Genomic DNA, 17,620 nt, shown 5'->3' with positions numbered 1-17,620 from the left:
GAAAATTATTTTCCTGTTGACACTGACTTGTACTTTTATAACGAGGCCATTGGATATATGTAACGCAATGTTCTATACCAATAGTATTATTTTGTTTTCAAATTTAATCATAGCATTTCCAAAACACTCATGAAAGTAAAATGTCAATGCTTCCTAACAACCAAACTTCCACCAACACTAACAATGGATAACATACTATATTTTCACGTTTTATTGCAGTAAAAAACTGTATTTTACAGATTATGATCAATGATAAAAATTACAATAAAATGCATATGACAGTGTGCACTTAGGAAAACCCTATCATTTTTTTTTTCATATACACGTACATTATATTACAATTTTTACAATTCTGTACATAACAACTGAAAATGACCTATTGTATTGAATCAAATGAAGTAGCCACAAACATTAGAAATGACCCAAATATAAAACGACATTAAAAATTCATCACTGCATAAGAAAACACTGTATAGAGTAATCATTTCCAATGTATGTACATTCAAGGATTTTAATATTTGACTCATTGGTACACAGAATTTTCTTCAGTGAAAAAAATTGAAGTACAGTTAACACTTGCGGTATTTCTATTTTGTGAAAATAGTACTATACTCACTATTTCTAGTGACCCAACGATTACATGATGTAAAATTATGCTGTAATCATAAATATGCATTGATTTAATGTTAATCTAAATACGAATTACCTGTTACAAAATGTAACAAAAGTAAGAGACTCTCCCTAAATAACACTGTCTTATGTAGAAGACTTTAACTTAAAACATTTTTCTAATGTAGAAATTAAATTATCAGAGAACAAAATAGTACCATCATGAAAAAACCTGCTTATGTTTCTTGACACTTTTGCAAAAACTAAATTCCTGAAAAGCAAATTCAAGGCCAAAATTTGAAAAAAAAACTCCCTCAAATCTTCATTTGTTTTCAAGTCTAGTTTAGTGCTTATTTTATTTGCAGCAATGATAGAATATTATTAAGCTGAATAATAACCTGAAATATATTTAATGATTTGAAAGATACTTTATTTGATATAAAAGGAATTGTATTAGAACTATATCAGAAGTTATATAAAAACAAAGTCCTATGCTGTTTGTCTAAATATAACTCAAAATTATCTAAATTTTTGTCTTCCCACATCTGCCACTGAGCCTTGGTTTCTAAATGATGTTGAATATCATATAAATGAAGGCAGAAAAAGTTGGCTAAAAACAAATGGTTGTATTAGAAAACAGTCTCGGTAAAGAAAACTTTCAAAAAGATAAAACTAAAAGACCTTGAACAGACAGACAGTGCAAAATAACTATAGTTTTTTTATGTATGATTTTGGTTGCTTTATGTTCTTTGTTGTGTGTGTCTGTTTTCCATGTCTGGTCTTTGTCCCTGGATTGCATTCTTTTGGTCGCCGCTATAACCTTGGTTCCTTTGATTACTCTTTATAGTGAATACTTTAAACAAATCTTAGATTGTTAAAAAAATCTACTAAAATAAAGAATTTTTTTTTCCAATTCTAGGCACACGTCAAACCCCGATGTTGTGATTAGGAAAACCTTATATGAAAAAAAAAATAATAAAATAATAAACTTTGGTGGCATTAAGAAAATTGTTAACATTACCAGGTATGATTACTATCTCTTCACGTTAGGAAGTATGTTACTTATTTGGTATCTCAACTTATTAAATAGGCTTAATTCAGACAAAATCGTTGAATTCTTAAGTCTGTCTGATTGTAAACAGTGCTTTCATAAATTCTTTTGACTTTAGCTACATTAATTGTCTGAATGCTCTTGATGTTCAGCTGGTTTATCACAATGTTCTTGACTTTTAGACGATTCATCATTTCTTTTGCGTTCAGCTACTTTATCAGAACTCTCAAGAAGTACAGCAGGGTTGTCACAATATCCTTGACCTTCTACTGGGTTCTTTATACTCTGTTGACGTTCAGAAAGAACAGAATTGCAGATGTCTTGATCAGTTGGCAACTCAACACAAGGTACTGCAGAATCCATGTCGACAAAATGGGCAAAAGAGGTGTCTGACATATTAGGAGGTGTTAGAGAAATGTCACTGTTGTAACTGGTGGTAAGTTTAATGTCTGCAGTGATTAACCCGCTTTTCCTGAAACAATGCACTATCGTAGTGGCAGGGACCAAAGACCATGCTTTCTTAAGTTTATGTAGGGCATCTAATAATGATATTTTATGGGCGACTTGTGAAGCACTAGGCTTCTCTTCTGTTGACTCTATTACCTTAGTTATGTTTTTCACTAAGGTACTACGATAATGCGCTTTAAGATCCCTAATGACACCTTGCTCACAGGGATGTATTTTAGTGGTGATATTTGGTGGTAGTAACCTTACATGTACATTTGTTAGTGATTTACAAGCTATTTTCTGATGGGCACTGCATGTCTCTACTAGCAAAATCACTTTTCTTTTCTGTCTGCGCATGTCTTCATCAAATTTTTTCACCCATTCACAGAAGATGTTAGATGTCATTAAGGCATTATCATTAGCATGGTATTCTAAGGGAAGATGATTATTATCATTAAAACTGCGAGGATATTTAACACTACCTATGACCAATGGAGGGCGCTTGTCATCCCCTGTCATGTTGACAGCAACTAGTGCTGTAATGCGGTCTTCTGATTTCCTAAAGCACGCTACATTGTCACTTTTGTCATCAAGGGTAACAGGAATTGCTCTGTAGTAGAGACAAGTTTCACCTGCATTATAGATGTCACATGGTTTATATGATTTTAATATGTATGGAAGAACACCAGATGTCCATTCATCTACTCCAATAGTGCAAGCATCTCTTTTCTCACTTTTTGAGTGTCCAAATATAATGTTGTTTCTTTCTTTCCATCTAGCTAGCCAACCTGTTGTTGGCTGAAAGTCTGGTTTATTTAACTGCTTGGCAAGGTCTTTAGCCTTATCAGCAAGAATTTTGCAAGAAATAGGCAGGTCCCATAATCTTGCATTGTTATACCACTCAATAAGAGCCTTTTCTACTTCAGGATCTTTGCCATGTTTAAAATGCTTGCGCTTAACATTTGAGTTAGATTCAATGGCTTTACATATTTCATCCTTCTTGGAGTATATTCTAGAACACTGAGCTTGTGAAATTTTCAGTTCTAGACATACATCTTTCCGTTTGACACCTTTATCGAGTAATCTAATAGCCTCATACTTTTCTGCCAACACAATGTCATTGCGTTTTCGCTTGCTTGGCTTTATTGTGTTGAACTTATCTCCTGACCCAATTACATGAATATCAACATTTTCAGTGACATCTAATCTATCTTCATGTACCTTGTTACAATTGTCTTGATATTCCGCTGATATTGAATAAGGAACTTCATGGTTCATTTGATTGCCACATTTTTCTTGACACTCATTACATTCGGAATCTTTACTATTTTTATCATCTTTGTTATACCTATTGCAAAGTTCAGGAGATTCTGATTTGGAGAAATTGTTACCCTCATTTCCGAACACATTTTTACAGTCCTGTTGGCATTCAGCAAAGTTTGAACAGATACTTGTATCTTCTTCATTTTTGTTAACATTGTTTCGGTTTCTTTTATTGCCTCCACGATTCGCTCTCTTGGTCTTTTTTATTTGAAGTAAAAGATTTTCTTGTTTACGCCACAAACGAACAATGGATTCATTGATGCTGTAATGCCTTGCTGTGGCTCTGTTACCTTTTTCTTTTGCATAATCAACACATTCTAATTTAAAGGCAGCCGTGTAACTCTTTCTTGAGGTAACTGAAATCTCTTTTTCCACTACATCATCACATTTCTGTTGACATTCTGCAAATTTTAAACAGGCCTTCTCATCATTTTTGATAATTTGAATGGGCTTTTTGTTTTTTTTTTTACTACCACGATTTGCTCTCTTGGTCTTATTAGTCAGGCGTAGGAGATTTTCTTGTTTACGCCAAGCACGAACAATGGATTCATTGATGCTGTAATGCCGTGCTGTAGTTCTATTACCCCTTTCTTTCGCGTAATCAACACATTGTAATTTAAAGGCAGCTGTGTAACTTTTCCTTGAAGTAACTGAAAAATTTAAAATGTCTACAGTGTTGTCACTACCCTCTTTATATTTTGTTTTAATGGTATTGCAAAGTTCACTACTGTCTTTTTGGTTCACCTGGGTGTCACAATTCTCGTCATCCTCATCTTCAGCAGATATATAATTGACAATGTCTATATCAAAAGTGCCACCTTCAGCAGATACTGAATGGTCAATGTCTTTATCATTAATGTCGGCCTGGTTTTCAGCAGATATTAAACTGATCATGAATTTATTTCTTGTGTCTATCTGGTTTTCAGCAGCAGCAGAAACAATACTGTTGACGCCCTCATTAGCATTTTCCTCTGGATTGTCCACATGTTTTTGATTTTTGGCCGATATAGAAATATTAATACCACTAACACTATTGTTCTTATGGTTGTTGCTACATGTTTTCTTTTGACTTCCAGCAAATGAGGTATTGCAGTTGTCTTCATGTACCTTGTTATTACAATTGTCTTGATATTCGGCTGATACTGAATAAGGAACATTATGGTTCATTTGATTGCCACATTTTTCTTGACATTCATTGCATTCAGAATCTTTACTATTTTTATCATCTTTGTTATACCTATTGCAAAGTTCAGGAGATTCTGATTTGGAGAAATTGTTACCCTCATTTCCGAACACATTTTTACAGTCCTGTTGGCGTTCAGCAAAGTTTGAACAGATACTTGTATCTTCTTCATTTTTGTAAACTTTGTTTCGGTTTCTTTTATTGCTTCCACGATTCGCTCTCTTGGTCTTTTTTGTTTGAAGTAGAAGATTTTCTTGTTTACGCCACAAACGAACAATGGATTCATTGATGCTGTAATGCCTTGCTGTCGCTCTGTTACCCTTTTCTTTTGCATAATCAACACATTCTAATTTGAAGGCAGCTGTGTAACTCTTTCTTGAAGTAACTGACATCTCTTTTTCCACTACATCATCACATTTCTGTTGACATTCTGCAAAGTTTAAACAGGCCTTCTCATCATTTTTGATAATTTGAATTGGATTTTTGTTTCTTTTTTTACTACCACAATTCATTCTCCTGGTCTTATTGGTCATGCGTAGAAGATTTTCTTGTTTACGCCAGTCACGAACAGTGGATATATTGATGCTGTAATGCCGTGCTGTGGCTTTGTTTCCCTTTTCTTTCGCGTAATCAACACATTCTAATTTGAAGGCAGCTGTGTATCTTTTCCTTGAAGTAACTGAAAAATTTAAAATGTTTACAGGGTTGTCACAGCCCTCTTTATATTTTGCTCTAATGGTGTTGCAATGTTCATTACTGTCTTTTTGGTTCACCTGGGTGTCAGAATTCTCTTCATTTTCAGCAGATATTGAATTGTTAATGTCTTCATCATTAATGTCCGCCTGGTTTTCAGCAGATATTGAACTGATTGTCACTTTATTTTTAGAGTCTATCTGGTTTTCAGCAGCAGCAGAAACAATACTGTTGACCCCCTCATTAGCATTTTCTTCTGGGTTGTCCACATGTTCTTGATTTTTGGCTGATATAGAAATGTTAATACCTCTATCATTATCGTTCTTATGGCTGTTGCTACATGTTTTCTTTTGACCTCTGGCAGATAAGGTATTGCAGTTGTCTTCAATATGACGGGTTGTTTGAATGTTGTAATTCTCAGGACCTTTGTCAAATTTTGAATGGCTGCCATCTTTATCAATTAGGTTAACACATTTTTCTTTGTAGACGTCATGACCTGTTGGCAACACACTACAAGGTAAAGCAGAATCTATGTCCACAAACTGATCAAAGGAGGTTTCTGACATATTTGGAGGTGTACGAATACTTCTTTTGTCCTTTTGTAGTTGAATGTTTGGATGAATAATTCCAACTTTCTTGAAACAGTTTTTTATTGTAGATGCTTTGACCTTAGACCATGCCTTTCTCAGATCATGGAGGGCATCTAATAGTGATATTTTACAGGCCACTTGAGCAGCACTGAGTTTTACTTTAGGTGACTCTACTGTTGTGGTTACATTTTTCAACAAGTTGCTACGATAGTGTGCTTTAAGGTTTCTGACAATTCCGTGCTCACAGGAATTTGGCGGAAGTAAAAATACATATACATTAGTAAGCGATTTACAAGTTGAATTCAGATGGGCATTGCAGTTGTCTACCAATAAAAGTACTTTTTTTTTCTGTCTTCTCATTTCAATGTTGAACTTTTTTATCCAACCCATGAAAATATTAGAATTCATTAAGGCATTGTCATTATAATGGTACTCTACAGGTAAATAATTAACTTTACCAAAGCATGGAGGTTCATTACTGTTGCCAATTACCAACAGAGGGCGCCTGTCCTTGCCTGTCATATTGACAGCAACCAAAATGGTAATCATTTCTTTTAATGCCATGCTGGCATCCATATTGTCACCTTTGTCGACCAGAGTATCTGGAATCGCTCTGTAGTAGAGGCCAGTTAAGTTTGCCATATAGATGTTACATGTTTTGTATGCTTCAAGTATTTTTTGTAGTTCACTTATTGTTGATTTACCAGAATGCCCTACATTTGCTTCTATCTTTCTCTTCAATTTTGTTATAACTTGTCTGCCTAAATGGGTATGCTCTACACCCTGGTTAGGCAACATTAATGTATTATTTTTTTCGGGAAAATTAATTTCACTGTGTTTTCTTCTCCTGGTTTGCTTTGTATGAGATTTTGATCTGGACTGCTTCACAGCAAAACTTGCAAATTCTGAAAAATAATTTTAAAAAATTTACTCAGTTTTAGATGCAATAAATATGTGTTTTTAATTCCTTCAAACAATATTGTTTATCACTGTATGTCTGTATATTAGTTGACAGAAACTTTAATTCAAAACAAGAAATATACATGTATGAGCAACAGCTCACTAGTGTTAACCCCAATTTCCATAACAATAAAGTAAGAAATATCCTGTATAGTGGGTTATTTTGGCATTTCTTATTTTGGTAGATGCAAAGTGATGCACAAATTATTTTCATTTGTAATCTCTGAGTAAATATTTTGCAGAATATATTTTGGCAATTTGAGACAGACCACATCAATGTGCCCAAAAATAGAATCCCTGCGAAAATCCTACTCCATAGTAAAACAGTGATTAAAATTTGCTAAGGAAAATTTGATAAAAATTTTGTACATATAAGGAAATTTCAGTTTATTTCATTGAAAAAAAAAGAAGTAGATGTCAGATAAGAAAAAAAAAAAAAGCATTTCCAAATTTAGTGCACCAATATGAAGTTTTGTAAAAAAAAAAATATGAACAGCCTGTGATTTACAGTAGCTAAAAAATTTGTTACAGAATTACAGAAAATGGGTAGAGTAGTATACCTCCTCTTCTACAGAACAGGAGTACAATATTACAAAAGATTTAATACATAAGACTATCATGATAAACACAGCTTGATACATGTGCAACCATAAATTTCAAACAGTTAACATACATATATGATGCCTAATTTTTTAAATTACATGTATGATGCCTAACTTTTAAAATACATGTATGATGCCCGACTTTTATCATACATGTATGATGCCTAACTTTTAAAATACATGTATGATGCCTCACTTTTAACATACATGAATGATGCCTAACTTTTAACATACATGTACGATGCCTAACTTTTAAAATACATGTATGATGCCTCACTTTTAACATACATGTATGATGCCTAACTTTTAATATACATGTATGATGCCTAACTTTATATTGTTTATGACTAATTAATTCGGTTAGGAACTAAGCTGATAAAAGACAAGAAAGTTACCCAGCTACTTCAATAAGACAGAAATTTTAAAATGAGTTGTTCAGTTTCAAAATTCCAATGAAGACATATTCTGCTGTATTGAACAGCTTAACTCAACATGACCACTGTTACATTTTTTTAAAGACTGTTTCTTTTTTCCCCTTTAGTTTTAAACAATTTAAACCTACCCTCCTCAATTTGTGGTATTGAACATTTATCATATTTATTACAGACAAATTCACTAAATGTCAAGGTATTGGACAGAAACTAACTACCAACAGAAGACACTGATGAAAACAGGCTCTCCTAAGAACAATGACATACATGTACCATAATTGAATGAAATCTGTCTAAACTGAACCCTGAATAATCTGAAAACCTCTCTACAGAAGACACTTTTGAAGTTCCTTTTATATCAGTTTATATATACATTGAAACTTGGTAAACTGAACCAATCCTGAAAGTTCATAAGGGGTTAAGTAAAGTGATCTAAGGTTTAGGTTGACCCTTTTCCTGGTCATTCTAGGGAATCCCAAAGATGATGACAAAGGTTTCCCCCTTTTATAAGTACCCAAAAGTTACACAAATATGCTCAAAATAGTAGAGGTACATCTACAATTAAACATGTACATCGTATATAAACAATGTTCAAAGTAACATTGAGTAACATTTCAGATAACGATTAAAGTGCTGTTGATTCTTGTGAAAATAGAACTATACACTCATTCTCAAAAAGTGAAATAAAATTGCAATCATAAATTTGCATATTCTATATAATTTAGAACTGTTTTTTCTTAAATGTTTAAACTGCATGTTCATCTTTAACACTGATTTCAGATATATATACGTGTACAACCCTGTAAACCTTTCTACAGTTCATCCCAATCGACCCAGTCCCATGTGCGAGATTTTTTCTTTTACAAATGAAAACAGTCATTAAAACTCATGTTTTTGTCTCTGATGAGGATGACAAAATTATACAGTTTTTACCGAAATGGGTACATTCAGTAATTTTAATTCAATTGTTTCGACAGACTTAAAATGTTTCGTACATGCATATGTACATTATTATGATTTTTTTAATGGTATGAAATGCACACTGATTTAGTACTCAAGTTATTCCATTCATTTCAATCAATCTTCATTTGAACAAATCAACAAGAGTAATCTTTACTTACCAGAAATATGTTGCTGTTTGTCAGGAGTTTCTGTTTCTTCGGAAATTTCTTTCTGGAAAACAATGATACATTTGTACATATAAATGTATATTCATATGTTCACCTTAATTAATAAAAAAAGTCTAATCATGTCATTAGTTTATACATCTACATGTTGGTATATGACTAGATACATGTACAGTGTTCTCTCCATGTCCATAAAGCGCTGCGCTATCAAGATAGGTACTGTGCTACCTTGCTACCAGCGCTGTGCTATAAATTCAAATTTGAGAATTAAAAATTACTTATGACAGAAAACGTGTGCCACAAGGTCATTTACAGCATCCTACAAGGTGATTAGCCCTTAAAACCAATTGCAGTTTATACATCTACATGTTGGTATATGACTAGATACATGTACAGTGTTCTCTCCTGGTCCATAAAGCGCTGCGCTATCAAGATAGGTACTGTGCTATCTTGCTACCAGCGCTGTGCTATAAATTCAAATTTGAGAATTAAAAATTACTTATGACAGAAAACGTGTGCCACAAGGTCATTTACAGCATCCTACAAGGTGATTAGCCCTTAAAACCAATTGCAGTTTATACATCTACATGTTGGTATATGACTAGATACATGTACAGTGTTCTCTCCTGGTCCATAAAGCGCTGCGCTATCAAGATAGGTACTGTGCTATCTTGCTACCAGCGCTGTGCTATAAATTCAAATTTGAGAATTAAAAATTACTTATGACAGAAAACGTGTGCCACAAGGTCATTTACAGCATCCTACAAGGTGATTAGCCCTTAAAACGTGTTCTCTCCAGGTCCATAAAGCGCTGCGCTACCAAGATAGGTACTGTGCTATCTTGCTACCAGCGCTGTGCCATAAATTCAAATTTGAGAATTAAAAATTGCTTATGACAGAAAACGTGTGCCACAAGGTCATTTACAGCATCCTACAAGGTGATTAGCCCTTAAAACGTGTTCTCTCCAGGTCCATAAAGCGCTGCGCTATCAAGATAGGTACTGTGCTATCTTGCTACCAGCGCTGTGCTATAAATTCAAATTTGAGAATTAAAAATTACTTATGACAGAAAACGTGTGCCACAAGGTCATTTACAGCATCCTACAAGGTGATTAGCCCTTAAAACGTGTTCTCTCCAGGTCCATAAAGCGCTGCGCTATCAAGATATGTACTGTGCTATCTTGCTACCAGCGCTATGCTATAAATTCAAATTTGAGAATTAAAAATTACTTATGACAGAAAACGTGTGCCACAAGGTCATTTACAGCATCCTACAAGGTGATTAAAAATTACTTATGACAGAAAACGTGTGCCACAAGGTCATTTACAGCATCCTACAAGGTGATTAGCCCTTAAAACCAATTGCAGTTAGGCCAAATAAAATTATACCTCTGTTTCCTGTTACATGCCAGAAAAAAATGGACAGTTACATGTACATGTAGGTAGGGATTTTTTTTAAAGTGGCAATAACCAAATCATACTAATGGCAATTGACACAATTTGATTTCATCTAGCATGTTCTAGTCCTCCACTCATTTCATTAAAAGCCTCTCATAGCCCACATGTTGACATTTTTTTTTCAGCCAAATGGCGAAAAGACTGCTTGTGGTCAACATGTGGGCAGCCATTTTTTCGAGAATAACCTGAAAACCAGAAGTAGCCACGTAGGAAAATGTATGAAAAAACAGACCGGTGCTAAAAGTTTCCCGTCTGAATAACCTGAAAACCAGAAGTAGCCACGTAGGAAAATGTATGAAAAGACAGACCGGTGCTAAAAGTTTCCCGTCTGTCGGCTTTTTTATATAGAGATTTTTTTGAAAATTTTGACACAGTCGGGAGTGAAATTCCACAGTCAGTCGGGTAACAGGAAACAGAGATATAATTTTATTTCGCTTAAACATTATGGTTAGTTTATCACAGTTTATATATTTATAATACATTAAATACAAAGTGGTACGTTTCGACACGAGACATACTAGTAACGTAATGTCAAGTGCGCTGAATACAGTACTATCTGAAAATCCTGGGGAAAACTCTGATGTATGTACAATGTACATGTACAGTGTTAAATAAAGCAATACATGTGTACTTTTGTACATGCACATTTCCCCCTGTATCTTTAGGCCACGCCCATAACTACATTTACATGTACCTTAAGATAACTACAAAGCTGGAGATCCCCAATCATTCAATGAAACAGTATAAAGTCAATTTGGTGGGCACAGTAGGAATAAATTAAAGTCCCTGCACTGATCTGTTCAACTTTTGATAGATCAATGACTGATCTGATCACAGTTTTGTTATGTCAAATGATGGATGATTGGTTCATATAAATATCAGAAGAATCAAATAAAGTGCTATATTGAATTTCCCTTTCAAGAGCTAAAAATAATAAATCAACATTTTATATTTCATTAAAAATAATAAGCAAAATAGACAAGTAAACTAATTTTTAAAATGTCTGAATTTATAAAATTTAGTACATACATGCACAATGTACATGTACGTGTACAAATGAAAAACCCAAACAAATTGATCCTTAAAATATATAAACAGATCATCAGTCACGTGATGTAAAAAAGATGCAATTACCTTTTCAACTGATCAGTTTGACAGATTGGAAACTGATCAGTGATTGATAAATGATCAAAATTATAACTGCATGGATCAGTTCAGGTACTGCATATCTAATCACTTCATACCTGTATTTACATGTAAAAACAGTTTCATCACTTTTTTAATGCAGGATCAAAACAATATCAGAGTATGGTTAAAATACAATGTATATACAGCCTGTACAGTATGCCATGCTGGACTTAGGAATTGCCTTGCAAAGCCTTACCTTCTGCCCCATCTATAAGCCTGATATTGATCAAATTTAGCAAGAAATATTTGCTAAATAATTGTTAAAAATCAATCTTTTACACCCTTGTAGTGCTACATGTAATTTATAGGGCATAGATGTTGTGCCTGGCCATTTTTTTTATATTCTGATTGAAAAGGGTATGGACTGTTCTAATGCTTATAGCAACTTGATTATGTGGTCGTGTCATAAATCGTTGGAAAGGTGAGTACCTGTACTTTTATATGCTAATATAGTTTGTAATTATAACCAAATTTTACCTGTAAATATTAATTAAGGTGTGAAAATAAAGATATACAATAATGTGAATGTATTTTTTGTCCACAGACAGCCAATTTTCCATCAGGAAATCTCCATTATTGTTTTCTGGTGGCTGTTCATCATCGTCCAATGAATTGAAACCTTCCAAAATTCACCTTCACAATCAGTTCAGAATCGTTCAGAAGTTCACAAAAAAAGTCCTTGTGCTGAGGGAGAAAAGCAGCCATTACGGCTATTCATATGCAAATATTTTAACCCTAAATATTCTCGTTAAAATTATGCGAGACAACAATCAAATTGCTTGTTTTAAACATTATTTAAGCAATATAAATGTTTATTTAAAGCCTACATTCAATTGGCGAACATATACAGCTGACTAAGAAGGGAAAACCTCAATCCCGAACTAGTCCGGGCACAGCACAATAAGGGTTAAGTAGAAATTATTTCCACTTGCTAAAATTTGTGGGATTCTGCAAAATTTACAAGTGTTGTACCCAAATATCAGTGGAACATTTTGGTACTCATTAAAATTAACTGGTTGTAGTACAATGTATTTCTCACATTCAATCCCTGCCATATACACATATAGGCTGTACTGTAACAATACCTGTCTTTTGTATTGCTATTTTTGTATATTCTATGCTCTAAATTGTACATTGTATTAGCAACAGCTTTATAAGTATTTATAATGTCCTCTTCCCATGCAATACATGTATTTACCTGTTGTTCAAATTCAATCTCATCCTTGCAAAATACATCTAATATAAGTGGTTCAAATTCAGTAGAAGTCTGTAAGGTAGGAGTATGCTCTTGACTTGTTTCTTTCTTTACCACGTCAAGCCCGAAATCTCTCCAGTCAGTATCAGAGATGATGTTTTGTTCTTTGTCTAGTGCATCAGAATCAATGTCCTCTTTTTCAGTCTTGACAGTTGCTGACAATAGTTCTTTAGAATCTTCACTACATTCATAATCCATTGCTTGTTCGAAAGTTCCAGTTTGAACAATTTCACCTGTCATGCTGTCAATGACTGTGAAAACAACTTTGTTATCTGGTACATGTATCTGGGTTTGAAATTGTTCCATTGCCATTGTTTTATACATGTACATGTATTATTTTTCAGGAATGAGTACTGTGTTAGTCCCCTTAGTGAAAAATAGATAACTTGTCTTCAAAATTATTTTTCCTGGCAATTCATGTAGTTCAAGTTGTTGATGAATCAAATGAATTATACCTTTACATGTATGACCTGCAAAAGAAAGAGAACATGCATGCACATGTAATTTAATAACCAAAAATTGAACATGCTAAAGCAGAATGAAAACGATATTCTGAACAATTTTACCAAAACATGCATACAGTTAATTTTAATTGAATCAGTGAATCATCCAAATTCATATAAATGCACATTGTACCTGGTGCACAGTGTCAGCTATCAAAACAAGAGGCTCTTGAAGTGCCTCAATCGCTCGCCTGGAAAACCATGCCATATTATATGTAACTAAGTAAGTAAAGGTATCATGCTTTGTTACCATGTTTGACCAAAAAGTGCTGAAAAAGAGTATCTACTGACAAATGCTGAAAAAAAGTATCTATTGATGAATGCTGAAAAAGAGTTTTGATAAATGCTGTAAGTTCAACTGAGTACAGGTACTTAAGGCACTGTAAAATGTTTGAAATGCCTTCAAAGTGTTTTTAGAACCTCTGGGAAAAAAACTTTTGGGCAGACTCACCCCAAATGCCTTGTTATTCCACTGGGTGTTAGGGGGCATTAGCTGACTGTACATTTGCTGAAAAAGAATATAAAATGAAGTTAAATCATAGCCATACATCACTTTCATCATCACTTAAACTTAGAAGACCATGTTTACTTCATAAACCAAATAATACTGAAATTAAAGCAAGTGTACAAATTAGAGGGAAAATGGGAGCCATTTTGAAAATGGTCACCCAGAACAAATTTTCATCATCATCATTCAACTTAGAATACAGTGTTTCGTCATGAAACAAAAAGTCATTGGAATCAGGGCAACTGAAAAATGGCCACAAACTTCAATACTGCAAGTCAACTCAGAATATTACATGTACATGTATGTTTATCTTATGAATAGCTTTCATACTTTATTCTTCTATAGTTGAGGAAAAAATAGCAAAAATAGCATGTATGTATGTTGTATTTTTAAATAATGATGGCCATGTTTTTCAACCAATCAAAAATTTTAAACAATCAGTTTGTGCAGGATACCCTAAGGAACAATTATACCAACTTGACATAATAGCATTTTCATGACCTGAACCAGAATTTTTTTAATTGTTTTAAAAAAAAAATGTCTTCTGACCCCTATGTTCCATTTTACAATGTAAGTACAGGCAGCAGTATCTATTCATGGATAAAAAATCCCAAATGTCATCTTACGAAGATATACTAAGGAACAAATGAGCAAACTTTTATATAATTCCGTTGAATGGTTGACTAAGTCTAACTATCACCAATTTATGTAATATTTCATGAAATTCAAAATCCTTTGACCTTGCACACCTTCATCATGTGTAGAAATATCCTGTAAAATATATTAGATGTAGTTCAAAAACTGTACGAGGAGATAGCCGGACAAGCCATTATCCATATATTTCTGAGTAAAATGACTAAGTGTACCTACCACCAATTTCTGTAATATTTCACAAAAATCAAAGTCCTTTGGCCCTGCACACCTTCATCATGTATAGCATTCTGTAAAATATTATAGATGTAGTTCAAAAACTGTACGAGGAGATAGCTGGAGAACCCATGATCATGTGTATTCCAGACGTACAGATGAAGGGGGGTAATATGCCTCCCCCTCAGACTGTCATGTTATATGTGCATGAACATTGTATTATTTATGTCAATTAAATAAATAAGCTATTTAAACATAACTTGTGCAGTATTTGTGCTAAGAGGAAGATATTTTTTTTTGGTGGGGGGGTGGGGGGTGGAATTCATGATTATTTATTATATTCATCATTCAGTGTCCAAAGCTGTTTTCTGATTTGGCGGCCAAATTAGAAAACAGCTCCGGACAATGAATCCCAAAAGGGATTACAAGGCTCTTGTTTAAATTGATGTAGATATGTCAGGTTTGGGTCAAAACGATGTGCTGCCATACGGCATAATCTATCAAAGGCACATGTTACAGACAAAGCCATGGTCCCTTAGTACTACATGTACCATACTAGGCAGGTCAGGGAGAACCACTAATTGATATATATAATTATATCTCAACTGACATGTAACCCACCAATTGACATATACAAGGATAGACCAAATGACATATAATTCACTATTTTACCCAAAAAAAATCTGAAATTGAAAAAGGAGCATTCTTTTCAGGAAACCATGCTGAAGTGTGATGGCATTCCTGTCATTTCAGGTTCTGGATGTTAACACATCATGCTGCATTTAAATGATATTTGCATTTGTATGTTTCCCTATTGTTATTTTATCCATTACATTGACCCTAATTACCAGTTAATGGAAATCAATAGGGGCGGATCCAGGATTTGAGTTGAGGGGGGGGGGGGTAATTGAAATAAATGCAGTGCAAAGCAAGGCAAAAAATATGTGGGCAAAAAATTTTCTTACCGATTTCGGGGGCATACGCCTGGTATGCCGGGCCTGATCAATAATGTGTGCGGACAAGTAAACATGAGTTTAACTCAACAGGTAAGAACCGGGTATTGTTCAACTGAATAGGAACATACTGACCCTATTTAAATACTTTATCATCATTACTGAAGGTCAGTGGAACAGTTGAACCATCAAAAGATTTAGTGTGAACATGCAGGCTTGAGAAATGCAGCATGCTTCATCAAAAAGAAAATTCTTTTTGGGCTCAGTAAGGGTCATATATTGGGTTTTGTTTTGAAAAGTGATGCACCATTCTCAAAGAAAGATTTAATTTTGAAAAATAGTGAATTATATGTCAATTCATGACTGGTCTATCTTCACAAATATATAATAGGTAAGTTATATGTCAATTAGTGGTTCTCCGAGACTAGCTGCGAAACGTAGCTCTAATTTTTTTGTGTATTTATTTAACGTTAGATCGCAAAATCAAAAAAAAAAAAAAGATCAAGAGCTACGATTTCGCAGCTACTCCCTGACCTGCAAGGCCCTGTCAGAAACGGGTGGCTGTGGGTAAATAGGACTACATGAACAATTTTTTTCCCGCGGACAAGCACATTTCAAACGCTCGTTGCGACTGCACACATACCTAGTCCGATTCCGGAGTCATTTCCATGTACGCTGATACCATATTCATGGCAAATAGTACAATTCTTATTGAAGTTTTGTTGAATTTACATGAGAACACCGCTATGTTGACTGTTTACATGCGGAATAGCGAGACCAATCGGAAATTCACTCGGCCTTTTCCGGAGCGACCGAAAAAAACCGAGTGGTGTTCCCATTGAGCGAGACGAGAGTGTGGGTGGAGCTTATTGTAGGGTTATATTTAGATGAAAGAGTAATCAAGGGAACCAAGGTTATAACGGTTATCAAAAGAATGTAATCCAGGAACAAAGACCAGACATGGAAAACAGACATACACAACAAACAACATGAAGTAACTAATATCATACATACAAAGTAACAAAAGGAAATGAGCAACTCGGACTCCACTAAAAACTGGGAGCATGGACCAGGTGCACCGGTAGGGTAAGCGTCCTTACATTAGTTTATTTTATAATTTTTTTTATACAAAAATATGTTATGTTAGTTGCATGTTTGATACATAATACTTTTATTTTGCCCGAATGCTAAAGTTGCATTGCAAGATTGAGGATGGTATGCTAATACATCTGTGGAATGTTTCTCTGGCAAGGGATAACACATTTTTGGAATGTTCTTCTGGCAAGGGATGATCTGTATTTTCATTCATAAGCTATAGTCTACAATCGTGGGGTATGAAGACCCATAAAAAATGATTGGAATGGGGTTCGGGTTTTTTGAACTACCAGAAGAACAACCACGTCAATTTTCAGTACCAATCCAATGCGCCAATGCAGTAGAGGTGAATTAAGATGCAGTAAAAACCAACCGAACAAACTAGGCTTTTACATTCTACATACGCCTTATATTTACGTATCTTTATATCATTCTTTCTGCAAACAGATTTAGGTATTAATTTTGGTACTCCTACAACGTGAAAGGTTGGAATTCCGTTCCTCCATACCCCAACCTCTTACTTCCGTATTTCGTAACGCACGTTCCCCCGTTCCTTGAAATCGGTAGAATTATAGTAAACTATTTTCCATTTTTATACAGTTTCTTTACCATTTGACGGGAGAAGGTGACTAAACTAAAGAAATTAAAACAATGACTTACCTGATGAGAAAATCCAGCAATCATGAAAATCCGTTGTAAAAGCAGTTAAAATGAACTTTATATTTGGTTTTTAGCTTTTTGAGTGTATAATTCCGGTTGATAAATTACGGATTTTAG

The 17,620-nt window shown here is 34.2% G+C and overlaps 1 protein-coding gene across 5 annotated transcripts; it reads right to left on the bottom strand.

The window, feature by feature from the left end:
• Positions 1–188: 188 nt before the first annotated feature.
• Positions 189–17,564, bottom strand: LOC148601078 (uncharacterized). Of its 5 annotated transcripts, none has more exons than XM_088554475.1 (6): positions 17,504–17,564; positions 14,799–14,869; positions 13,872–13,928; positions 12,861–13,387; positions 9,011–9,062; positions 189–6,801 (listed from the first exon to the last, which is right to left on the bottom strand). In XM_088554475.1, exons 4-6 carry the CDS (start codon positions 13,245–13,247, stop codon positions 1,784–1,786), a joined length of 5,457 nt encoding a protein of 1,818 aa, XP_088410601.1. In that variant the 5' UTR covers positions 13,248–13,387; positions 13,872–13,928; positions 14,799–14,869; positions 17,504–17,564; the 3' UTR covers positions 189–1,783. The 5 variants fall into 5 exon arrangements, with proteins under 5 accessions (XP_088410601.1, XP_088410599.1, XP_088410602.1 ...); XM_088554473.1 differs by lacking the exon at positions 17,504–17,564 and adding an exon at positions 16,392–16,540; XM_088554476.1 differs by lacking the exon at positions 14,799–14,869 and having other exon boundaries at positions 17,504–17,557.
• Positions 17,565–17,620: the final 56 nt, after the last annotated feature.

The sequence above is a fragment of the Perna viridis genome, chromosome 12 (genome assembly GCF_037379345.1).
Source record: "Perna viridis isolate PV_CMFRI_1.1 ecotype Kerala chromosome 12, ASM3737934v1, whole genome shotgun sequence".
NCBI lineage: Eukaryota > Metazoa > Mollusca > Bivalvia > Mytilida > Mytilidae > Perna > Perna viridis.
Note: the sequence above shows the minus strand (reverse complement) of the source record. Positions and strands in the feature narration are given on the sequence as shown.